The 26,828-nt window shown below is 34.3% G+C and overlaps 1 protein-coding gene and 1 long non-coding RNA gene across 4 annotated transcripts; both read left to right on the top strand.

Moving 5' to 3' along the window:
- Window positions 1–311: 311 nt before the first annotated feature.
- LOC109176370 lies at window positions 312–11,661 on the top strand. The gene is made up of 2 exons (XR_002053376.1): window positions 312–557; window positions 10,813–11,661. It is a non-coding gene; the product is annotated as an uncharacterized LOC109176370 (long non-coding RNA).
- A 3,826-nt stretch (window positions 11,662–15,487) lies between these two features.
- Window positions 15,488–25,429, top strand: LOC109176517 (endoribonuclease Dicer homolog 2-like). 3 transcript variants are annotated; one of them, XM_019325967.1, is made up of 23 exons: window positions 15,488–15,667; window positions 15,846–15,945; window positions 16,036–16,213; window positions 16,408–16,521; window positions 17,223–17,357; window positions 17,619–17,703; window positions 17,784–17,848; window positions 19,120–19,260; window positions 19,429–19,557; window positions 19,651–19,780; window positions 19,890–19,989; window positions 20,100–20,295; window positions 20,388–20,548; window positions 20,779–20,994; window positions 21,221–21,447; window positions 21,536–21,807; window positions 21,911–22,341; window positions 22,424–22,527; window positions 22,980–23,176; window positions 23,321–23,530; window positions 23,681–24,091; window positions 24,170–24,448; window positions 24,879–25,429. In XM_019325967.1, exons 2-23 carry the CDS (start codon window positions 15,875–15,877, stop codon window positions 25,230–25,232), a joined length of 4,206 nt encoding a protein of 1,401 aa, XP_019181512.1. In that variant the 5' UTR covers window positions 15,488–15,667; window positions 15,846–15,874; the 3' UTR covers window positions 25,233–25,429. The 3 variants fall into 3 exon arrangements, with proteins under 3 accessions (XP_019181512.1, XP_019181514.1, XP_019181513.1); XM_019325969.1 differs by having other exon boundaries at window positions 15,488–15,671; window positions 15,855–15,945; XM_019325968.1 differs by having other exon boundaries at window positions 15,488–15,674; window positions 15,844–15,945.
- The last annotated feature ends 1,399 nt before the right edge of the window (window positions 25,430–26,828 follow it).

Genomic DNA, 26,828 nt, shown 5'->3' with positions numbered 1-26,828 from the left:
GATAATGACTAAATACGCCACTTTTGTGAGTTATAAGGGGTAGTATTGCAACTCAATGTTAATTAGGATTTAGGAGTGAAAATTTCACTACTCATCATTAGAACAAAGACCAAATGTGCCAACTTGGTGACTAATTACATGGTACTGTTACAACTCCATATTAATTTTGGATGAAAATTATACTTATACTATAGCTTAATGACTAAAATTATAATTTTTCCTTGCTTGTATTTATTTAGTTGGAAAAATTATAATTTAACCCCTGAATTATAATATATCAATGGATTCAATCTTTATGCTATAAATATTACTCTTTTCATTCCATTTTATATATTTGATTCGGTTAACAATACTTGATTGAAATTATGTATGCTATAAATATCACCCCAATCCAGATTTTATCCACTCGAGGCCTCAACAGATTACCTCAACTTTGGCTCTTGCTATGCTTGGCCTTGATTTCCTTGTCGTCGCCGCATCTACAACCAATAATCGACCCACCGGTGCACATATGCGCTTTAGAATCTATAAATTGGATAGGTGATATGGAAGTCTAGGTAATTGAATCCATATTGCTGCAAATGACATATCTCGTCTAGGGCTCCAATCCGACGCCCATATGGAGAACCGCACAAGCTTTCCTCCAAATATTCCTTGGTTTCTAGCCAAGACCTTATTGCATTTCCCAATAAACATGTTATAAACCCAAAAAGAGTTACAATTATTATTAAAATATCAATTAAAATTGTGGGATCCATACTTTAATGACCCAAGATAGGTCGCAAATAGCTTGTTCAAAATAGGTTCTAAAGTCCCAAGTGAAAAATAGGAATAAAGTATTCTCAAAATTAAATGAGAAACCAAACAAGCTTTCTAAATAGGCTATAAAATCCAAAATTAGCCCAAGGATAAAAAAAAAAAATGAATGATATTTACTATAAGACTATGAGTTAATAATATGCTATATCCAACAATCTTAATATATTTTTTTCTAAATGTATAATTATAATAAAATAATTTAGGAATATACAAAGCATGCTTGGATTTTGCATATTAATATATTATTAACTCATAAATCCTAAATAAATTTCAATAATTCAGGCAATTTAATATGCACATCAATATATTAAATTAAAATTCAAGTAGCAAATTCAATACTTAATATTTGCTCAAAAATGAATAAAAATTTAATTGTGACAAGAATTACTGTACTGGTACTAATAATGACAATAACAGGGCCGTTTCAATAAAAATTGAGACCCTGTGCAGTATCTTAATTTGGGCCATTTTTTATAAGTAATTTTTATATATAAATAATAGTTACGCTATTCAAAAAGTTGTATCAACATATAAACATTGCATAAAAAATACATGTAAAATTTTATTTAAAAAGTGACATGCGTCGTGCACATTTAGACGCAAAATTATCTACCAAACTTTTGATATCAACTTCTTCCAAAAGCTCATTTTCAATGGAGATTAATACTAATTCATTGAGTCTCTCTTGCAACATACTTGATCGTAAGTAAGATTTCAACAATTTCAACTTCGAAAAACTCCTTTCTGTAAAGGCAACAGTAATTGAGATAGTCAATAATATTTGATATACAATAGTAGCATTTGGAAAATAACACATCTGTTTCAATGAATTCAATATACTCACTGCGCCTATATTTTCTTTTGATAAAATCTCTCTAAGCAATTTTAGCTCCAAATACAATTCATTTCCATCAATATCATCACACTGATCATATCTCTTAAGAGCTAACAAGTGCAACAAGACTTGAAATTGATATCAGTCATCGATTGTAACTTGTCAGAACTAAACAAAAAAACCAAAAGTTCCTTCATATACTTCATATTGTTCAAACCTCTGGGTCAATGAAATAATAGCTTGATCTACAATGTATAAAAAATAATGAACCCTAAAATATTCTTCGGGTGATAATGAAGTGTCATCAACAATTTTTCCTTGGCATCATCTTTTTGCTCATCTATTTGAGTTTGGTTTGTAATGAATTTTTCAAGAGCTCCCTTTTGAAATTGAGTTAGTTGCTCAATTCTTCTTTTCTTTTTACACTGATGAATATTTTCTAGAAGACATATTATAAAATCCTATAGAAAAAAGAATTTATTTAGAAACTTTATAAATAATTAATTAATTAATCAATAAACAAAATCTTAAATATATTGTTATAATCGAATTTAGAATTATTAAGTCATGTCAATAAAACAAATTAAACAAAAATTGTGAAAAATACGTAATTTTAATTACCTGTTAAGAGAGTTGAAGAACTTGAAAGTTTGTGTGATCAAGAAGAATTGAAGAATTAGTTGAGATGCGCTCTGCAATATGCGGAATTGCCAATTGCCCAATTTATTAGGGTACTAGTACATAGTTTATAGGGTTTCGAATTGCCAAATTGCAGAATTGGGAATGTGTTTAATTCCTTATACTCTGAACATGTTATTGCCTAATTGAGATTTCGGATTAGAAAATTTAATTGCCGAATTGCAGTTTTGGTAATGTCCTTATAGTCTAACCTAATTGTCCTTATATATATGATGAATATGGAAACTGATAAATCAATACAATAATAGAATCAAAAAAATTTTGGGAGGATTTTGCCTGGCTAACTGATACCAGATGAATATGGAAACTGATAAATCAATACAATAACAGAATCAGATTACAATAATAATACTCTAGAGAGAACTAACTAATAGGCTATAGACTAAGACTAATCTAAGCTACACATAACATCAGATAATAACAATATTAATAATAATAAACCATAGTCTAACATATATAGATACTTTTTTTAAAGGTTTTAAAAGCAATTTGGGCTCAATTTTCTTTTTATAAAATAAATATTAGGAATAAAGGTCAAATATGCCATCGAATTACACACGATAAAACAATTAGGCCACTGAACTTAAAAAATCAACAATTAGGTCCCTAAACTAATCAATTTCAAACAATTCTTCCCATTTGAAGGTTTCCAATAGGTCATCCTTCCAAATTAATTATTTTTTAAAATTTAAATTTTAAAAATTAATTATTTAAATTAAAAAAAAAAAAAAAAAAAAAAAAAAAAAAAAAACTGGTTCCGGCCGGAGACGACCGTCTCCGGCCGGTTTCTTCGTCTCCACGGCCGGAGACGAAGAAACTCTTCGTCTCCGGCAGTGGAGACGAAGAGTTTCTTCGTCTCCCGCCATGGAGAACGAAACCTTCTTCGTCTCTGGCCATGGAGATGAAGAAACCGGCCTCCGGTCGTCTCCGGTTGGATTCCAGTTTTTTTTTTTAAAATTTAATTTAAAAATAATTAATTTTTAAAATTTATTTTTTAAAAAAATAATTAATTTGGGAGATGACCTGTTGACCTGTTGGAAACCTTCAAATTGAAAGAATTGTTTGAAATTGATTAGTTTAGGAACCTAATTGTTGATTTTTTAGGTTCAGTGCCCTAATTGTTGTATCGTGTGCAGTTCGATGGCCTATTTGACCCTTATTCCTAAATATTATTATTACTATATACATATAGTTTTATTTTTAAAATATGGGGCCCCCAAAAATTGGGAGCCCTGTGCGGTCGCTCATGTTAGACATAGAACCGGCCTTGGACAATAATTCAAATACAAAATCATCCAAATAATGTTATAATTAATCTTAATTTGAAATTTTTTTAATGCCAAAATTAAAGAATAACTAAAGAGCATTATTATTTCAAAATAGGCATTATTATTTCAAAATAAGTAATTACCATGTAATTTACTATTTGCCAAATATGTATATATTAATTAAGGTAATAAAAATGCCATAATTAATCTTAATTAGAAATTTTTTTAATGCAAAATTAAAGAATAATTAAAGGGCATTATTATTTCAAAATAAGCAATTACCATGTAATTTACCATTTGCCAAATATATATATATTAATTAAGGTAATATGACAATTTTGAAACAAATAATCACCATACCAAAATTAATATATAATTCTGAAATAAGGCAAATAAATAAATAAATAAATATGGTAAATAAAGATAATTGCATTTGAATTGAATACAAAATATGCACGTACCAGTACAGCAGTACCCCTCCATCAGTTTGTCTTCTTCATGATAGCTGAAACCAGAAAACCCTAGCGCCGCCCATAGCAAGTGAACCAGTGTCGCCTGAAGGATGGAAGAGGACAGCGACGACGCCGGAAATCCAGCCTCTCTCCTCGTCGCGACACCAGGTTCGCTGCGTCAACGGCGATGTCCGCCCAGCGGCACGGCTCCATACAAGACCGCTGCACCATTTTCTTCATCCATGGACGACCGGTCACCTTCGATCTGCTGCCAACCGCCGGAACTCCGATCGCCGGACATCCTTGTCGACATCTTCTCCAGCTTTTACTCCGCTGTCTCAGCTCTCCGGCCACAACCACCCCACGAGGCGGCCACGATGCAGCTTTTCCTCAACAAAGGTCACCGAAAACCGAAAACAACAACAACAATTCCAGAAAAGAACAAAATATACACCAATAGTAAAAAATCCAGGTATATTCATATTCAAATATACATAGAAATATTTTTGTTCCAAAATATGCATAGTAATATACTAATCACTTTCAAAAAGCACAAATTATGTACATGCATACTGATTTGCAAAAGTAATATATGAATATACACTGGAAAATTGCTACAATTCAATTGGCAACAATATTCGTATAGTATATATATTTTATACATATATTCATGCAATTTTGACTAACTAGGCAGAATCAATGCATGTAATCTAACCTTTTAGCAAAAGCATATGATCGAGTTGTTTAAGAATAGTAAAGAACTTTAGAGTTTTTTCTACCACTTGGTCTCCTGTACAACTAGATGGTGTAGTGTCTCGAATAATAGGAACAGTGGGAAGACCATACATATATATAACCTACGTGCCATCATTATAGGTTAAAGTAACGAAACCATTAAATCACAACATAATGACTACAAATGGCCTATTAACTTGCACCACTTAATGGTGGCATGCATAATGAAAAATGTTACATCACTCCCATGGAAAGCTTGTTATTAATGAAATCAAAATGAGTATCATAGCAAGTAAAAAGTTGTCAAGAATTCAGAAGCTTCAAATTAAATGTGTAAGTTCGATTGAAATCAAAGTAAGTATAACACATGAAGATCAAATAAAATTTTGTTGGAATTTAGAAGCCTCAAATTAAATGTGTAAGTTTGATTGAAATCAAAGTGAGTATACCGCACATGAAGGGCACGTAAAAGGTTCTCGAAAATTCAGAAGCCTCAAATTAACCGTATATTAAAAGAAGTAGGCCTATTTCAAATCGGAAAAAAAAAATTGTATAAAAGAAATAAATATATACTACTATATATAATAATATGTTCATTAACTATTATAGGTCAATTTACCTCATCTCGAGAAATTGCATCAAGAATTCATTTTAGTTCAAATTGCAAGTTGAAATAGTTGTACAATTCGATCCCATCAGATCTGCAAGTTGAAAGGTAAATTACTATCTTATTTGATGATGAAATTGTCAAAGTTATTGTTTGTCAATCACTTGTTTTGCTTGATAGGTAGATTCAAATATGACACTCAAATCCTCACTGAATTATCTAAGTGAAAAAATTTCAATACAACCAAAAATGAAATTGGTAACAAAAGGAATCAACGAGAAGATAAGAACAAATTGCACTTTTGGTCCTGTGACTATTAGGGTACTGATAATTTGAGTACGTGACTTTCAAAACTCTCAATTTAAACCTTTAACTATGTAATTATTAGCAGATTTGGTCCTGCCGGCCAAATTGCCGGCCAATTTTGGCTGGAAAAATTAAAACTATTTTTAATTATTTAATTATGAGGGCAAATTGGTCATTTTAGAGTCTTCTTCTTCACTTCCTTCAGTTCTCGCTCCTCTCGTTGCGACTCCATCGCCATCGCCTTCCTCCACTGCAGAAGCTGAGTCGTCCCCTGTTTCCGCCGCTTCTCCGGTGTCCAGTGTCGCCGCCACCGCCGCTCCCTCGCCTTCAATCGCCATGCCTCCGCCGTCTCCATCGTCCACTACCGCCACTGCTATCCTTAACTTCGTATGGTCTATAACGATCGACATTATCGTGTTAGTTGCTTTGTTTTGATCGAGTAACCTCTGTTCCCTAGACGACAGGTCGCAAACGGAGCCGGTGACTTTGAAGCCTTTTCCAGAAGCGCCACATTCAAACCTCCTATGCTAACTTATTAACATACTACCGTAATCCATATCACATCAATAATCAATAATAATAATAATCTGTTTCCCATTTTCATAAATAGACAGTCATCCCCCGGTACAGACCACATATGTAAACCTTTCCAAAACTCCTTGGATAAAAATATTTAAATGAGGGGCATTTCACTGACCACCTCCATTGTTTCTGGTTCACATCGAAAATAAGAAGAGCTGGGGCTCCGTAACTCTGGATATATACCAGGTCATCACTGCCACTGCTAGCAAAAACATCATCAAACTCACCAAAGCCTTGGAAGTACTTGTGTGGCATACATGCAATCTCTTGCCACTCCTTCCCATTCAGACCCTATATCCCAATCCCTTTTATAATATCAGGTCGGTCTGGTTTCCCAATCCCTCCCACCATTATTAACCTCTCCTTGAGGTTCATCAAGCGACCACAAGTAAGGGAACATGGCACTGGAATGAAACTCCTCATTGGTAAACCATGGGTTGATCTGCTCATGAGATTATAAGTCACTAAGCCATGACGATTGTATGGAGGGCCACCTCCAGTAGAGTAGATCAAGAAGTACAAAACACCATCACATATTAAACTCTCATCCCCGCCTCTGCTCCGTCTGATTCCGGGAGCACGTGTGGACTGCGGCTCCGAATCCTGCCAGTTCCTCGACTCAGCTTCTGCGGCGGAGGAAGGCGATGGCGATGGAGTCGCAACGAGAGGAGCGGGAACTGAAGGAATTGAAGAAGACTCTAAAATGATCAATTTGCCCTCATAATTAAATAATTAAAAATAGTTTTAATTTTCCGGCCAAAATTGGCCGGCAATTTGGCCGGCAGGACCAAATCTGCTAATAATTACATAGTTAAAGATTTAAATTGAGAGTTTTGAAAGTCACGTACTCAAATTATCAGTGCCCTAATAGTCACAGGACCAAAAGTGCAATTTGTTCAGAAGATAATAATATACATTTTAGTCTTCAAATTTCACGGAGATAGGATGAAATTGTTAACATATGACTAAAATTAAAATTGTTATTACAATTCATGTTTTAAAACTCCAAATGCTAAAATCTAAATAAAAATTAATTTTTTAAATATTATTATTATGATTGGTGGGTTGACTCGGCAAGTTAAGCCCGTTTTGACAACTCTCTCTCTCTCTCTCTCTCTATATATATATATATATATATATATATATATATATATATATATATATATATATATATATATATATATATATTGAAAAGTTTCTGTGCGATTGAATGCTTCCCGTGCAGTTGTGCAGTTAATTAATGTGCGTGAGATTTGTACTCAATGTGCGTGAGTGTTGTGCTTAATGTGCCTGAGATTTGTACTTAGTGTGCGTGAATGTGTAAAATGCAGTAGAAAATATGGATGTCAGTTTCTTCTCCATCCGCAGTAGCCATTGCCCCCTCCCTGGTGATGATGATGCGGAGGCGGGCTATGGTGGTTAAGAATTATGGGAATAATACAACAGAAATCTACACTTAGCTGGTGTGCAAATTTTGCTGTGCGTGCGTCATATATATAAACATTCAACTGCACTGAAGGTAGCTGATAATCCAGAATCCATGGCCAAATTGAAGGAAGAAGTAACAAGAAGCTTGGGCGTTAATGTGCGTGAGTTTTCTGTTCTGCTTCCTTCTGAGCTCGTAATTCTGAACTACTCATGCACATTAAGCACAAATCTCACGCATATTAAGTACAATACTCGGACACATTAAGTAAACAACTCACACATATTAACATTACGCACATTAAGTACAAATCTCAGGCACATTAAGCACAACACTCACGGACATTAATTATAAACCTCACGCACATTAATCCACTGCACAACTGCACGGGAAGCAACAAATTCACCTGATCCCTTCCCTATATATATATATATATATATATATATATATATATATATATATATATATATATATATATATATATATATTTTGTTATGTTTTGTATAAACATGTTTTTTTTTTCTAGTATTGATTGACAAGTGACATATATTTTTGCAGGAGTTAATTCCATTTTTGGTTATAGATTTATATGTGACAGTCCATTTTTAGTCTTTTTATGAGAAGATTCCATTTTGGTCCTAGTATTATTATGACATGACCAATTTTAGTCCTTCATCAACCAAATCATTGAAATGTCGTTAAATACAAGGACATTTTGATCTTTTTTAATACAAAGTGCATCGACTTGTTATATTTTTTAGGAATAAGGGTCAAATAGGCCACTCAAGTGCACACCAACATGCAATTAGGCCATCCAACTCAAAAAGAATGTAATTGGGTCCTTGAACAACACAAACTTATGCAATTTGATCCAAAATTTACTTTTTTACCTGAATAGTTACTAATTTAAAAATAAATTTTTAACAATAATTTTTAATTAAAATAACTATTTAACATTAAAAAGATTTAAAAAAAAAAAAAAAAAAAAACCGCCGGAGACGAAGAAGTCTTTGTCCCCGACGGGTCGCTTTGTCTCCTGGTCGGAGACGAAGTTACCTTCGTCGTCTCCTATGGGGTACCTTCGTCTCTATGGCTCTCCGGCTATGGAGACGAAGAGACCTTCATCGTCGGCTATGGGGTACCTTCGTCTCTATGGCTCTCCGGCTATGGAGACGAAGAGACCTTCGCCTCCATGGCCTAGGGACGAAGGTCCCTTCGTCTCCATGGTCGGAGACGACGAAGGTAACTTCGTCTCCGACCAGGAGACAAAGCGACCCGCCGGGGACAAAGACCTCTTCGTCTCCGGCGGTTTTTTTTTTAATTTTTTTTTTTAATTTTTTTAATTTCTTTATTTTAGATATTTATTTTAATTAAAATTATTATAAAAAAATATATTTAAATTTAATAACCTCCTATTCAGGTGAACAAGTAATTTTGGGTTAAATTGCATAAGTTTGTGTTGTTCAAGGATCCAATTGCATTCTTTTTGAGTTGGATGGCCTAATTGCATGTTGGTGTGTAGTTGAGTGGCCTATTTGACCCTTATTCCTATTTTTTATGTTTATGTTTTTTTTTTTAAAAAAAAAAATCATAATTGAAGACTGAAATGCCCTTGTATTTAAGGGTATTTAAACTATTTTGTTAATAGATGATCAAAATTGGTCATGTCACAATAATACTAGAACCAAAATGGGATGTTCTGATTTAAAAAAAAAAATATATGGACTATCACCTATAAATTCAGGATCAAAAATGAAATTAACTCTATTTGCAGTTATGCATTTATATATGAGATTGTGATAAAATTTTACCATGAGAATATAATTTTCTCTTTCTATAATAGTTTAGATTTTCATCCAAAATAACTTATGTCATCATGATAATGACTAAGAGTTAATTCCACCAGAATTTCTCGTTTTTGCCATTTAACATCCAGACTATTATTTTTTTGGATACTTTTAGTCATTCTTATGATTTTTTCTATATTTAGTAAGTGTATTTTTGTCTTTTTAATTTATATTTTTATTTTGTTATTTTTATGATTTCAACCAGTTTAATTGGTTTAGAACTTTATGTAATCTATGATTTTTAGTAATCATATTTTTCAACCGGTTTTTAGTAAAGTCTTAAACCAAGTAAATTGATTGAAACTGAAAAAAAATAATAAAACAAAAATATGAAGAGACAAAAACGCTTAAAAATAGGAAAAATCATGAGAAGGACTAAAAGTGTCAAAAAAAAAACAATAGTCTAGAATGTTAAATGACAAAAACAATAGTTGGAACTAAATTTGAAATTTTCACCGAAAACAAGCGATCTCTGGTGGAATTAACTCTAATGGCTAAATACGCCACTTTTGTGAGTAATAAGGGGGGTTGGGGTTCAACCTTGGACGAATAAGGGGTACTATTGCAACTCAATGTTAATTAGGAGTGAAAATTACACTGCTCATTAGAACAAGGACTAAATGTGCCAACTTGGTGACTAATTACATGGTACTGTTACAACTCCATATTAATTTTGGATGAAAATTACACTTATACTATAGCTTAATGACTAAAATTATAATTTTTCCCTGATTGTATTTATTTAGTTGGAAAAATTACAATTTAACCCATGAATTATATTATATCAATGGATTCAATCTTTATGCTATAAATATTACTCTTTTCATTCCATTTTATGCGTTTGATTCAGTTAACAATACTTGATTAAAATAATTTATGCTATAAATATCACCTCAATCCATATTTTTCCACTCGAGGCCTCAACAGATTACCTCAACTTTGGCTCTTGCTATGCTTGGCCTTGATTTCCTTGTCGTCGCAGCATCTACAGCCAATAATCGACCCACTGGTGCACATATGCGCTTTACACTACTGGAAATTATGAAATTTCCGATCACCTGAAAGTGATCTTAAATCAAGTCGAAAGCCCTGTTCCGACCACTTTTAGTATCCGGAAAAATCTTTATTGCTATTTCCGACCACTTTTTGCTATCGAATTGATTTAAAATCACTTTCAGGTGGTCGGAAATTCAATAATTTCCAGCAGTGTTAGAATCTATTGATATGGAAGCCTAGGTAATTGAATCCATATTGCTGCAAATGGCATGTCTCGTCTAGGGCTCCAATCCGACGTCCATCTGGAGAACCGCACAAGTTTTCCTCCAAATATTCCTTGATTTCTAGCCAAGACCTTATTGCATTCCCACTCCGCCTCAAATCGAATTAGTGTGTTCTTTGCATTTAGTACTCCAATTCGCACGTTTGTTGACAGAGCAAACGCATCTCGGAACTCAGCCCTAATCAAGGTGAGTTTATCTTCTTTCTCTGCCAATTCTTTCCATTCTACCTCTGCGATTTGCACAACTAAACACCCCTGTCTTAATCTACTGGTTGAATTTCCCGAATTTGGAAGAATTGAATCAACATTTTGTACCTGCGTGATCTTTGCTGTTTATGTTGATTTGTCTTGTTGTACAATGTCTACGAAAGAGCGCAATAGAGTTGCAGGGAGCCGGCGACCTTGATTCAGAGCATCTCCAGTATCAACTTGATTTGTATTTGCTTCGGTTGTTTTTCCTATATTTTCTGGATCGATCGAGACAGTGGCTAGATCTCCGATATGATTTTGCATCTCCGGAGCGGCATCTACAACGATCATAGTGAAAGTATCATTTTGCCTTCAAAAAAGACGGCCAGCTCACATCCAAATTGACGGAGGATCAAATCGGATACAAAATCAATAGTTGAGAACTTAATTGGTCAAAATTAGTAGTCGATGACCAATTTAGTACTTTCGCAATAGTCGATAACCAAAACGGTAATTAACTCTTTTTCTTATTTAATTTGTTGTAACATTAATTTAGGGATAATAATCAAATTAATTTTTGAACTTATTGAAGATGGCACTTATAGACCATTGAACTTTTTTATAAAAAAAATCAAATAAAGCATCAAACTTAGAAAGAAAAAAAAAAAGAAGAGATGAAATTGACCTATTTTTATTTGTTATCGATAGGTTACCCTTCCAAATTAAACTTTCTTTCCTAGTTAGGTTTGAAAATTCAAACAAAAATTCAAATTGTTGAGCTTGCTCTTAGATCTCATTAACATAATCAAACACTTAAAGTGAGATAGATGGAGTATTTAAGAATGTATATATGCTAGTTGTTTGTAGTAGACTAGCAAAACTTTCCTTTGATTATACATAAAATAATGTGTATTTTGACCATTGTATAATTGATTTTTGTAAATACTTAGGATGTAAATTGTATATTTTTAGACTCGGGTCCATCTTACAAGGTGCTGAGTCTACAGAATAATTTGCCTACTTCTGCGTAGTATTTTGAGAAATGTTAAAATCTCTTACATATGATGATATATAGGAACATCTATTTTTAAAAAGAAAAAAAAATCTAAGTTTGAAAGTACAAGTAAATCTCAAGTGAGAAAAATTAATATTTTATTGACTATGATTTATTTGTGTTAGATTTTAGAAATATCTACAAACAAATAAATTGAAATGGAATAAGGGTCAAATATGTCATCGAACTGCACATGATAATGCAATTAGGCCACTGAACCTAAAAACCTTACAATTAGGTCCCTAAACTAACCAAATTCATGCCATTCCTCCAATTTGCAGGTTTCCAATAGGTCATCACAATTTTTTTTTTAAATAAATTTTAAAAAATAATTATTTAAAATTAATTTTTTTTTTTTTTTAAAAACAAAACTTTCGGGAGTTTCGGCCGGTTTCTTCGTCTCCATGAACGGAGACGGAGACGAGGAAATTGAGACGAAGCTTCGTCTAGACGGAGACGTCTCCATGGCCGGAGACGAAGAAATTCTTCGTCTCCGGCCGAAAGTTCTTTTATTTATTTATTTATTTATTTTAATTTTAAATAATTATTTTTTTAAAATTTATTTTTTTAAAAAAAAATAATTTGAAATGACCTGTTGAAAACCTGTAAATTGGAGGAATTGTATAAATTTGGTTAATTTAGAGATATAATTGTTAGTTTTTTAAGTACAGTGACCTAATTGCATTATCGTGTGCAATTAAATGACCTATTTTAACCTTATTCCATTGAAATTTGTTGCATAACACTGAAGATGATCAGGGGGCTTTTCATGTGCATGTGAGGTGTTACATCCTAGATGAATTGGAGATTTGGAGTAGGTTTGAAATAGATAACAAACCACATTTTCAATTTCACCCGTTCAAATGATCAAATTATTCCAATTCAATTAAGACGACTAATAATAATAATAATAATAATAATAATAATAATAATAATAATAATAATAATAATAATAATAATAATAATAATAATAATAATAATAATAATAATAATATTATTATTATTATTATTATTATTATTAATTATTAATATTATTATAACAACAACAATAATAATAATATACTGTTACAACTAAAATATACAATTTACATATTATCACCTCTAAACATATCAAATTTTGTATAATTTGCCCATGTACCAATTTGCTTAGCTACCTAACAAAAGCTCACAAGTGCACTGTGAAGTGTGAACTAATCATGCTTCTGTCATTACAACCATGCGTTGCAACAAGAGAAAAGTATAGAAGCCCGTATAACAATAACTCATTGGTTCCGTAGGAGTATTTGAAAAAGAGAGTAAAATTCAAATCTTGATATGGAGAACGTAAGAATCATGTTCAAAGTTGACAAATTTATTGTGCAATGTGCAAGAGTTGGAGCCACGAATCAGGACAGGGAAGTAAGATGATAACCATTGTAGATGCCCTTTATATTGTTTGATTATATTTACTTTAATTTTTTTTTTTTACAGATACTACAATGTAATAGAGCCAGTAATATTTAATTTTTTTTTTAAAAAAATAAATTTTATAAAAAAATACATTTATCAATATCAATTTTTCAAATTGTTGTAAGCTAGCACACTAACTACAGAGTTAAAACTAATTGATTGTCATATTCTACTTAAAATCAATTTGGTGATAAGGATATGTTGACATTAAACATTTAACTATTGTCCTTTAATAAGCGACAACATCACATCTCGAATTGAGTAAGGGCTGAACTCGGTCCACCGGAATAACGCCCAACAATTTTCTTTTTCGTTAATTTTTTTTTTTAGATTATAAAACGTATTTATATTCATATCGATAAGTTTGGCATGTGAAATTGGGATATTTTTGTACTTTTCCCCAATTATTTTTGTTTTCCCATTTTGAATTTTGAGGCTTTGTTGTGAAAGAAGAAGTTTTTGTGAAGGAAAATATTACATGTATTTTTATTCTCAATTTTTACTTTCAAACACAAAATTACATTTGTATTATGATTCACATGAAAAAATTAATTTATTAGTATTTATCACATCAGAGAGTAAAATTTCCTATATTATCATAAAGTTAGCAATACTATACGTGGTCCTCACGCCTAGCTAACTACTTTTTCTTCTAGTAGAAGTAAGTCATTAATTAAGTAGTCATGGTGGTGGGGACCTATGTAGATTTTGACATTCTGTTGATGTATGTAGATGCAGAAAACAAACACGAATAATTCAAACGTATTTGCGATATACTTTTTTCTTTTTTGAAATTATTTGTATACTTAGATAACTTCTTTCTCGTGGGAATACTCAGAAGGAGTCGTACTAATATTCATGAGAGATTGTGTTGGTGTTGAGTTTACATGTATGATTTAATTGATCGATTGTTTCTCAGTATCTAATCAAAAACCTTAATTGTAAAGGTTAACCATAACTTTTTGTATAGTTACAATTCAGAACCAGTTTGTAACTTTGTATAGTACAGTGCACGGTTCGATTTTGAACCTTTAGTTAAACTGAACTTCGATTAGTCTAATAATTGCTAAGCTAACTTGTTTTCTTTCCTCCTATCCAAATAAAAGTAAGCATAATAACAATGAAAAGAGTTATACTACATAGACTCTCAATTTCTACTCAATCACTTTACTCCCTAATGTGACAGGATAAGTTATTTTTATTCTATGAGTTCTAAGTAAAATGTCAACATAAAAAAAATGGGTGAAAGAGTAGAATTTGGGAGTTCAATTAGTATTTTTCTCCTTGAGGTGCACCAGGCACGTGCACTCCACAGCCCACGGCCGCGCCAGAAGAGAATTGAGAACAATCCATCGCACGTCACATGTCCTTTGGTGCATGTAAATATGTTATATGTGCAAGTAGTTGGTGCACCTATACAAGTAAAAAATTGCATCTAAAATCACTTACTAGTGCGCCTACTTTCACCTACAAATGCACCTAGTTATAACTATAGATGCACCTAAATCTGAACACACACTGGATGATTTTTAATTTTCTTTTGGACAAGCAGTTCGCACCTGAATGCGATCATATATATATAGTTTTTGAGATTTTGTTTTTTTCTCTTCCCTCTCATCTTCTATTTTCTAGTTATACGGGGATTAGAACTCCTAAAAAACGCGGGCTCTTAATGCGAAATTGTATACAATGACATTTTTGAATTGTCACATCCATAGGGCTTCTCTCCTTTGTCTTTTTCCAAATTCCAATGTCTTCCGTTGCGAAAAGATGTTGACAGACTCAGTGCTTTTGATGCATTGAATAAATTATTAATGGCGCATACTATTTTTATTTTTTATTTTTTATTTTTTAAATTTTGAAGTAATAGTGCATTGCTTTGTTGTGTACAGTAGTGTTTACGAATATACGACCCTATTCCCAGTCCTAGTAGAGAAAACGGGGTGCTCACAACTTACACTATTTCCCTTTTTCTGTGAAGGATCTTTAACCAAACAAAACTTCCTCGTTAAGGGAAGGACCTCTTTATAAACATCCTCTTCCGCCCAAAGGCCCCAAACAAAGATTGTGTGGGGTGATTGGGAGAATCAAGAAATCGGCATTTACACTTTGGTAGTACTGTGAGTGTTCGCCAACCTACTCTTATTCAAATTTCATTCTTTAAAGATTGTTCTTTTTCATCAGTTTATGCATGTTTTTAGTGATGGGTATGTCTACTTTTTAGTTTATTCCTTGGTATTCCTGAATTTCTGCAATGTGAGATTCTGTTCTTGGTTTCCTTTTTGAATGGCTTAACAGTTGGGGAAGGATAAGGAAGATATTCAGCAATGGAGCCAGTTATGAATCCTACCTCTGAAATCTCAGAGCTGCAGCCTGATCCTGTGCCTTTTGCTAGATCGTCAGTATCTTGTATATGTGAATAGTTTATGCATTTTTGTTTTCTTGAATGAGGCTTTTAGTTTAATTTTGTTTGTTGGGTTGGGATTAGATATCAGTTGGAAGCATTGGAAAAGGCCATCCGGCAGAACACTATTGTGTTCTTGGAGACTGGGTCTGGGAAGACCCTTATAGCCATCATGCTTTTGCGCAGCTTTGCCCATCTTATTCGGAAGCCTTCTCCTTATATAGCAGTGTTCTTGGTTCCCACTGTTGTCTTGGTTACTCAGGTAAGGATAAATTATCTCATAATTCAAGTTTATAGTACAAATGTTTTGTATGCTCTTGTTTATATGATTTTGTAAAATTGTTTCTGCTTCACAGATGTTTTGCTGTTCAAACTTCTGAAATCTGTCCCTATTTTGGCTGACTATTATTTTTTTTTTTTGGGTTTTAAATTTAATGGTTATGATTAAACTACTAGCAAGGTGAAGCTATAAGGAAGCATACTGACCTGAAAATTGGAAAATATTGGGGAGAAATGGGCGTTGATTACTGGGATGCCAAGATGTGGGTGCAGCAAGTGCAGAACTTTGAGGTGTGTAATACTTAAGACCAAGCAACTCTAATTTGTTTATGAGTATATTTTAAGCCATTCTTATGCTTCTGATGAATTATGGTTTTGGGTGATAAAATATTTGGAAAAGTAACAGTGGATATTCCCAGTAACATATTGAGCTTTATACAGAGTAATTAGTAAGTTGATTAAAAAAATGAGGAAAATTGTCTTAATTTAGTTCACCTCTGAGCAAATCACACAGCTGAATCTATCCTACTTTTGGGCTAAAAGAACTTGGAGGAAATTGACATGGTCATCTGTCATAGACAAAAGGGTATAGGAATAAGAAGATTCCAGCCTTTGCATAATGTTGAACCCGCAAATTCACATTTTTCAGAAGTTTAGACATTGTCCAGTGAATCATGAATTTTATTAATCTCCTAAGTAGTCAACTTAAAAAGGTATGATAGATGATTTGCGTAAAAGTTTATCAAGTATTATATGATTAGCATGCACTGCAGTTATTATAGACTAAATTATCAAATCTACATTTTCATAAAGTTAGGAGATTGGACAGTGAATACATGAAAGACTAACTCCTATGATACATGTAGATTGCTTCGGCTAAAATTTGAAACTATTGACACGTGTTCCATGGATGTGAAGAAAAACTGACCTTATAGATACAGCTATTTGCAACTGAAGGGTAATGTGCCTTAACCTGGAGTTTCATGTTTTAGGTGCTTATCATGACACCGGCAATATTACTTGCTGCTTTGAGGCACAGCTTTATCAAAATTGACATGATAAAGATTCTGATATTTGACGAGTGCCATAATGCAAGAGGCAAACATCCCTATTCATGTATCATGACGGTATGAATCCATATATGTTTATCTGCCTTAAAACCTTTTTATGGATTTACAATTTACTGCTTGGCCCAGCTTCTAAACTTCAGAAGTATTAAGCTTCAAAATAAGTGGGCTAAACAAGTATAAGTGGCCGTGTAATTATTACACATTTTACCTTTGCAGCCTTTGTTTGTCGTTGATGATGTTTTATTTTTATTTTTTTTAATTGCCTTTTGCATGACCTTGAGAGTTTACTAGCTTCTAATAATACTAATTTCCCATTAGGAATTCTATCATCCCCAATTACATTCAAGAAATGTTCAACTTCCAAGAATATTTGGGATGACTGCTTCGCCTATAAAGGCTAAAGGTTAACATAACATAATCTGTAATTGTTTTTAACATAGTTGAATTTAATGAAGTTGCTAATCTGTTTCTTTGTTCAATTAGGTTCAAGCTCAACATTAAGCTACTGGAAGGAGATACGTTGCCTGGAAAATCTTATGAATTCAAAGGTTTCATCAGCCAGTCATTTACATCTTTTTCAATATTTAATGAAACCTAATTTAGGGTGGTACTAAATAAGAAGCTGCAAACACATCGTCTTTGGTTTAGTATTATTATTTTAATTTAATGTTGCTAAATTAAGAATTTATAAGTCAATGGCCTGTTTAATTCATTTCTCTAGACAAGGAATGAAGAAGAAAAGAAAAGAAAATAGAATAAAGATAAGGAACATAGGAATTCCATTTCTCAAAATGGAGAACTTGTTAGTACAGATAAGACAGGTTTTAGTCAATATTGCGGAAAAGAATATAAAAAAAAAAAAAGATATTAGGATGAATAAAACAACATACCAAATAGGTGCTTTGGATCAGTTCCTTCAAGAGACTTCAAAGATGCGAAAGATTTTAACCTATACATGAATCTAGGGAAGTTTGTACTTTGTACCCTTATACTCTTTCACCAGAGTCTTATGATAGAATTTAATCATGTAAGGATGACTGCTTGTTTTATAGGTGTAGAAATAAGTGATGGGTAAGAAATTTTTTATACAATAGACATTTCCTTCGACAAAAGTATTAGGACTACAAAGTTAAGTTATCCCAAAGGAGCATCTTTGTAGTCCTAATACTTTTGTCAAAGGAAATGTCTGCTGTATAAAAAATTTCTTACCCATCACTTATTTCTACACCTATAAAACAAGCAGTCATCCTTACATGCTTAAATTCTATCATAAGACTCTGGTGAAAGAGTACAAGGGTACAAACTTCCCTAGATTCATGTATAGGTTAAAATCTTTCGCATCTTTGAAGTCTCTTGAAGGAATTGATCCAAAGCACCTATTTTTTATGTTGTTTTATTCATCCTAATATCTTTTTTTTTTATTATATTCTTTAATAAAAATGGAGAATTGTTTTCTTGTTTTTCAAATTAGAGAAATAACAAGTAAACAGATTTATCATTTCCCCGGTTAGTAATCGCACCTAAGTGTTTCAATTGTTTATTAAAAATTGTTACATGTTTTCTTGAAAGTTACCTTGCAAATATAGAATTTCAGTCCAAAGAATATCTCAAAATCTGCTGCATCCTTGGTTGGTCTAATTATGTCATAGAAATATCTCCCCTTTGCCTGTTAGAGCATGATCTGATCATGGGACTTTTACTTGTATTTTCCTGTGGATATTTTATTTATTCCATACTATATGAAGCCCTAGTTCTAAGTCGAAATGCTGCTCAGCTGCTTAGAAGTGCATGACTGATGAATAACTGTTGTGCAATGAAGGTCTATACATGTGCTAGTGAATCTGTTTTAGCTGAGTACATTGCATTCCCTACTGCAAGGGTGAAGACTTACTTGGATTTTGATGTTACTTATTCAATGTTCGGAAGCATATCATGTGACGTGCATAGTTTGAGAGATAAGGTATGTATCCAAGGTTGAGCTGCACAGAGACGGTTCTTTCATATCATATTAGCATTCCTTGAAGTGTTTTTCTATTCCACATATTGCCTGTTCCAATTCTTTTTCATTGTGTAACATATTATATTTGCTATTCCATTTCCTTGTGTTATAAAATTTTCAATTTTTCAGCATGACCAGGATATCAACAAGTCAAATCTGTCAGAGTCTACTGCTGAATCTGCACGTAAAAGATTAGCAAAACTTGAGTCGACCTTCTTGTTTTGTTTGGTTGAACTGGGTATTTTCTTGGCATTGAAGGTAAAAATGTAAAATGTCCAACGTTGTCACTTACAATTTGCATTACTGTTTCTAACCTTGACACATTGTTCAATGAAACGTGTCTTGACTTAGGCTGCTAAATCTTTATCTTGTGATGATAAAGACTCCTTTTTGTGGGGCAAATTGGATTTGCGTGCCGAAACCATTTCCAGAGGCTTTAGTTTGGGTGCAGTTAAGATCTTCTCAGCCCACATGCCTTCTGGTATGATACTTTGGTGTTAAAAATCCTATTTTCCTTGTTCTTACACTGATCTTTGAATCTTTCAGCTCTTTGTCCATCCTTAATTTTTTCCCTTTTACTGTGAACGTAGGTGCACAGTGGGATATCACTAATGATCTGCAAGCTAATAAGGATGCTGGATATATTACTTCAAAAGTCTTGTCTCTAGTGGAGACTCTTCTCTGTTACAGGTATAGATGGTAGACTACCGAGTTTTTTATTGATTTTAAAATGAAGTACTATGTAATACTGCACTGTGATGATGTCTAAGATTGATATTTTGTAATATTTGTTCGAGCAGGAATATAAAGGAGTTGAGATGTATAATATTTGTTGAGAGGGTTATTACAGCAATTGTTCTTCAATCTCTATTGAATGAGCTGCTACCGAAGTTAACAGGATGGAGGACTGAATACACTGCAGGAAACACGTCTGCAATGCAGCCTCAAAGTAGGAAAGTCCAAAATAAAATTGTTGAAGAATTCCGTAAGGGAATGGTGGGTGATAATTCATATATCCTAAAAAAATGTAATTCTTACAGAGTATATAGTAAGATTTTGAATTCTTGGATTTGTAATATTATCTGCAGGTGAACATTATTGTTGCAACCTCTATGCTTGAAGAGGGCCTGGATGTTCAAAGTTGCAACCTTGTAATAAGATTCGATCCTTCTGCTACAGTTTGTAGCTTTATCCAGTCGCGTGGTCGCGCTCGAATGCAGAACTCGGATTTTGTATTGATGGTGCGAAGGTGGGTTTGCTTTGTATAATCGTCTCTAATTTGGAATTCATACTATTAGCCTTGAATTCATTTTTTGGGTCTCAAATTTCTTTGTATTGTCTATTTTTTTGTTTGTTTTGTTTTATCATCTTGGTACAAAATCACTTGCCGTCTTTTCATTAATGGAGAAATATTTGAGTATGTGAAAATCTTCGGTGTGTAGATTTAATAATTTTATCTATATTTTGCTGAAATTTCAGCGGGGATAGTTCAATGCTTGCTCAAGTAAAAAACTATCTGGCTAGTGGAGAGAGAATGCGGAAGGAATCTTTGCGCCATGCTTCTCTTCCCTGTTCACCTCTTGATTGTGAAAATGACGAATATTCCTACAGAGTTGAAAGTACGGGAGCAGTTGTTAATTTGAGATCTAGTGTCTCGTTGCTATACCTCTATTGCTCGAAGCTACCTTCTGATCGGTGGGTACCATGTATCTATCTTCAGTTCTTTGATAACTCGAAGTGTTTTCACTTTTCAGCAATGTTGCAAAAATCGGGCCTAGGAGCCGATTAATCGGCGCCTAGGCGCTAGGCGGTCGGCCACCTAGACGCTCTAGGTGCCCCAGGCGCCTAGCGATTTTTTCAACCTTGCTTTTCAGTACTTGTTTTAATTGCATAATTGGCTGTCCCTAATTTTCCTCTGTAGATATTTCAAGCCCGTTCCTATGTGTGATATTGACAAAGAGCAGAAAACTTGCACCCTCAATCTTCCTAGGAATTGCCAAATCCAAACAGTTCGGGTTGAGGGAGCCGCCAACATCTTGAAGCAACTGGCGTGTCTGGAAGCTTGCAAACAGCTTCATCAAGCTGGTGCTTTGACAGATAACCTCGTACCCAATATTATGGAGGAAACGGAGGTCATCGAGGAATCAGGCAAGTTTCTAAACGACGTTTTAATTTCTCGTTCTTAACAAATCTCCATTTGTTCCCGGTTTGTACTTATTCACTTGTATATGCGTAGGATGTGTAGCTTACAATGATGAACAGGCAAGGTATTCTCCACCCGAGTTGGTTGGCTGTTGTGGCAAGGATCCCGAAGCTTCATACCATTGCTACCTTATTGAGCTGCAGCATTACCGCCATAATGGTTCTCACCTTCAGAATATCATCCTCGCTGTGAGAACGAAGCTCGGTTTTGGTACTGAGAAGTTAACATTCGAATTGAATGTTGAAGGGGAGTGTCGGGAAGGACATCTATTGCACGTTGGACTGATTAAGCTAACTTCTGAATGGGTTTGTATAATTCTACTTATCTCGAAGGCTCGAATTAGAGAAAAAAACATTACTTGGTTTGATATGTTTTGAACACTAATCTCTCTCTCTCTCGGTTTTTCAGATACATAGGTGTCGGATGTTTCAAGCTGTTCTTTTAAGAGCTCTTCTGCACCATAATCTGAATAAACTGGAAGAAGCTTCGGATCAATCTCGTAATTTGATGGGTTCTGCAAGTTTTGATTATCTCCTTCTACCATCCACGGGCCCCAGTAGTGAACCTTTGGTCGATTGGAAAATTATTGGTTCTCTCTTATTTCCATCCGAAAAACCCGATGATAAGCATACAAGTAGCTGCCCTTTGCAGGGTTGTAATCAGGTGCATACAAAGAACGGTTTGGTATTTAGCTGCTGGTTGGAGAATTCGCTTGTATGCACCCCACATAACGGTAAAGTATATTACACTACTGGCTATTTGCACAATTTGGATGGTAACTCGTCTTTGAAGATGAGAAACGGAGGGTCTATGACTTACAAAGAGTATTTTAAAAAACGGTAGGTATATCACATTGCCTTTAATTAATTAATGTTATATTTTTTTGCTGAAAATTGATTATAAAACCGCGGCTGATTATAGGCATAGCATTGACTTGCTCTTTGAGAGAGAGACACTTCTTGATGGAAAATATTTGCCCACAGTGCAAAATTACCTCCGTCGATGTAGCCCTTTGAAATCTAAAGGTTGGCATCTTGAAAATCATTTTATTTAGTTATATATGCTTATTTGTTACCAAGTATTACTGTTGGGGAATATTGCACTTTTCGTCCTTATAGGGTAATGTGCTCACTTCTCGTCCTTAAGCTATAACTGATGTTGCAAATTTCGTCCTTTTTTTCTAACAAGTCGTGCTCACTTCTTGTCCTTAAGCTATAACTAACGTTGCAAATTTTTTCCCTAATGTTTTTGTTAGAAAAAGGACGAAATTTGCAACGTCAATTATAGTTTAGGGACGAGAAAAAAGTGAGTAGGACCAACAACAAGTATGGACAAATCCTACAGTTACCCTATAACTTGGGGATAAAAAGTGCAATTTTCCCTTATACTGATGCCAATTTCTGCTCTCTGTTCTTGATGTTGGCCGCTATAAGTGCATGCAACTTACTCGAGTTACTCTTTATGTTTTTATTTGTAGAATCAAGGAACTCATCTGTTGAATTGCCTCCCGAGTTTTGTTCCATCGTAATGCCTTTGGTGCCTCATGTTACGTTGTGTTCCTTCACCTACGTTCCATCAATCATGCATCGGATCGAGTCATTGCTCGTAGCGGTGAACTTGAAAAAAATGGTTCAGGATCACTGCATGCAAAATGTTAGCATACCAACTGCCAAGGTACGGACTTATGATATCGTAATTTTCTGGCTTGCTTTTTCAAACATTATAGTGTTTAGGGTTTTATAGTGTAAAATTTTTATCTTTTCACTGGATATCTCTTGTAATGACTTGTGCTTTTGTTTATACGTTTGTAATTTTTAGATTCTGGAAGCAATCACAACAAAGAAATGCCAAGAAAGTTTCCATTTGGAGTCGTTGGAGACTTTAGGAGACTCGTTTCTGAAATATGCTGCCAGTCAGCAGCTATTCTCGTCTTTTGAGAATGATCACGAGGGGCTCCTTAGTGTTAAAAAGGACAAAATGGTCTCAAATTCAGCGTTGTGCAGGCTGGCGTGCAACCAAAAGATTCCGGTAAGAAACTTGATAAGCGTAATTTCATCTCAATATTCTTAGGCCGCTGAGCTGAATATTGAATTGGACCAATATTTTCCTTCGGTTATTTGTGCGCACAAAAGATTTGTAATAAGTGTTTTTGGTTGTGTGGTTCCCATTGAATTGCAGGGATTTATTCGCACAGAGCCATTTGATCCGAAAACATGGGCGATCCCTTGTGATTATTCTCTGCCTTTGAATCTGGATTTGGAGACACTATCTCCAACGAGGAAAATGTATAGCATGGGAAGCCGGACCATCAAGGGTAAGAGGGTGGCTGATGTGGCCGAGGCCCTAATAGGCGCATATGTTAGTACAGCTGGAGAACAAGCCGCATTATCATTTATGACATGGCTCGGTTTGGATATCCAGTTTATCAAAGTTCCCAGAACGAGGCACTTCCCCGTAAATGCTGAGAAATTTGTTAATGTGCACCATTTCGAGAACCTGCTAAACTACAAATTCTCTGATCCTTCTCTGCTTCTTGAAGCCCTGACTCACGGCTCCTATATGCTCTCTGAAATCCCGCTTTGCTATCAGGTAATACCTCGATTTGATTCATACGTACTCTAACCTAATCGGCTATAATATTTTGCTGCTTCTCATTGTGTTATGCAGCGTTTGGAGTTTATTGGGGATGCGGTACTGGATTATGTTATCACAACATACCTCTATTACAAATATCCCGGGCTTTCTCCTGGCCTATTGACCGACTTGAGGTCTTGTTCAGTGAACAATGACTGCTACGCTCTTTGTGCAATAAAGGCCGATTTACAAAAGCATATTCTCTATGCTTCCAACGACCTCCATGGGCATATAGCGAGCACTGTTGAGAGCGTTACGCAGCTATCCCTTTCCTCAACTTTTGGATGGGAATTGGATACAAGTTTCCCCAAGGTACGTTATAAGTGATAAAATACCCGAATAAAGATTTAACCTTTACGGCTGAGCGGGCCCTCTGAAAGTGCTGGACTTGGCCCTTCAGGCCTCTGCCCAACAATCCACCTAATCACCACCTGGTGCTGGACTTGCCTTTTCAAGCCTTCGCCCAACGTGCGCATAACGTGCAAAATGCATGATATATATATATATATATATATATATATATATATATATATATATATATATATATATATATATATATATATATATATATATATATATATATATATATATGATTTTAAGCAAGGTTGAAAAAATCGCTAGGCGCCTGGGGACCGCCTAGAGCGCCTAGGTGGCCGACAGTCTAGTGCCTAGGCGTCGATTAATCGACACCTAGGCCCGATTTTTGCAACACTGAGTTTAAGTCTTTGTTTTGGCATGACAGGTGCTAGGAGATGTTATCGAGTCACTTGCAGGAGCGGTCTTCATTGATTCTGGTTTCGACAAGGATAAAGTCGCTGAATGCATAGTCCCGCTTCTGGAGCCGATGGTTACTCCAGAAACCGTAAGGCTTCATCCAGCGAGAGAGCTGAATGAGTTATGCCAACGAAAAAATTATGTGAAGAAGATGTCCGTCACCAGGGAAGATGGAGTTGCATGCATCCGAATAGAGGTTGATGCAAATGGCGTTGTTTACAGCGACACTTGCTCTGCTCGTGACAAACGCACGGCTGAGAAATTGGCTTGCATGCATATTTTGAAGAAGCTGAAACAGGAGGAGGGGGAGATATTAGATTGATTATTGTACTAAAATTGCTCCAAACTTTTTGGTGAAATATATGTATGTATTTATTTAGATAGCATACTACTTGTGGAGAAGTGTGATGGTTTGCTATTAGTATCTGGGGTCATTGCTGTTTTGGCTGCTAGCTTTTATAGCAACTGTAAAATGTGAATTATGATATAATAAAATAAATTTATGTGATATTCCTTTTATCCTCTTTGTTCCACTGTCCCAATTTTTATTTTTTTTTAATTTTTATTTTAGTTATGCTGTTTATGTTTCTGTGTTTGTCATTGAAACATGCAAGAGGTAGATATATGTAGGACTACTTGCTTAGAGCATCTGAATGGTTTTTTTTAAAGAAAAGTTAGAAAAGTTGTTTGTGCAGCACAAGTGCACTTGGCGGGCATCATATGTGGCATGGTGGATTCTCAATTTTTTTTTTTTTTTTTTTTTTTTTTTTTTTTTTTTTTTTTGGTTTTCTATTTTTATTTTATTTTTATTTTTGTTGCACACACATATATAGGGCTTGTACGCACCCGACCGGATATGGGCTAGATAAACCGACCAGAGTCTATCGAGACTGATTGATGCCAAACACCATTGGATCCCTTTAGGGCATTTCCTGATCACCTCATCACATATAACTAAGAAGTCATCTCTAGGGATTAGGATAATAAATATTCACCCTACCAGTCTGCTATGCATAATTACCAATCCAGAGAATGGTCAAATCACATCCTATCGCTCTTTTCTTTTATATTGAAACACTTGACATCACCCCATTGACCGACAAACTCACATTCACCACGTGTGGAACATGCCGGAGCCCCAACATGTGTCCCAAAGTCTGCCTATATAAGGCGCATGTATTACTTAAATGGGTGACTTTTACTTCATAAACTACCAGAGACCTATTCGAGGAGAATAACTCATCTTCCAGACTCGACCAACCAAACTCATAAACCCGAATGCAAGATAGGAGAACCGGAAAGGTCTAGCCTAGTTTGGACACTCGAAAATTAATCGTATCATTTTTTGTGCTGTCTATGGGGATGACATAGTGAGTCAAGTTAACGCTCTATCGTCCTCAAAAGCTATGGCTAATCAGTTTCTAAACCTCTTTTCCGAAGATCACATTAATGACATAGTCAATCTTCATTTGAAAAAGTAATTAAATTTTAAATATATTTATGTTCTATACATTAAAATTAATAAAATTGAATGAAAAATAATAACTTAAATTTTGTAATAAAATCAAAAATGAAAAAAAAAATTACAAATCCTTCATATTAATAAAATAGGGCCACTTCACTTTTTTGAAAATAGGGCAACTTCACTTTTAGAACTCTAAGCAACCACATAAGTGATTTTTGCTTAGTTTTTTAAGAAGAAAAAATTAACATATGATTTTTTAACAAATGGGAGAAGTGATTTTTGTGGGGTTTTATTCCTGCAATTTTTGTTTTTGTTTTTTTTTTTTTTTTTGTTTTTTTGTTTTTTGTTTTTTTTGAGTCCCAAGCTTTGTGATGAAATGAGAAAAATAAGCTGGCATGTGCGCGTTTCGCGCACCTGCTGCGCCTAGCTGGCTCGTGCAATGCACGCACCGCT

This window comes from Ipomoea nil, unplaced genomic scaffold, assembly GCF_001879475.1.
Source record: "Ipomoea nil cultivar Tokyo-kokei standard unplaced genomic scaffold, Asagao_1.1 scaffold0706, whole genome shotgun sequence".
Lineage (NCBI taxonomy): Eukaryota > Viridiplantae > Streptophyta > Magnoliopsida > Solanales > Convolvulaceae > Ipomoea > Ipomoea nil.
Note: the sequence above shows the minus strand (reverse complement) of the source record. Positions and strands in the feature narration are given on the sequence as shown.

Bases quoted from the DNA above. Each gene is read 5' to 3' on its own strand.
- LOC109176517 (XM_019325967.1), top strand. From the start codon at position 15,875: ATGGAGCCAGTTATGAATCCTACCTCTGAAATCTCAGAGCTGCAGCCT. The intron at 21,448-21,535 runs GCAAGTTTCTAA...GTATATGCGTAG, and splicing joins GGAGGTCATCGAGGAATCAG to GATGTGTAGCTTACAATGAT. The intron at 22,342-22,423 runs GTAGGTATATCA...GGCTGATTATAG, and splicing joins AAAGAGTATTTTAAAAAACG to GCATAGCATTGACTTGCTCT.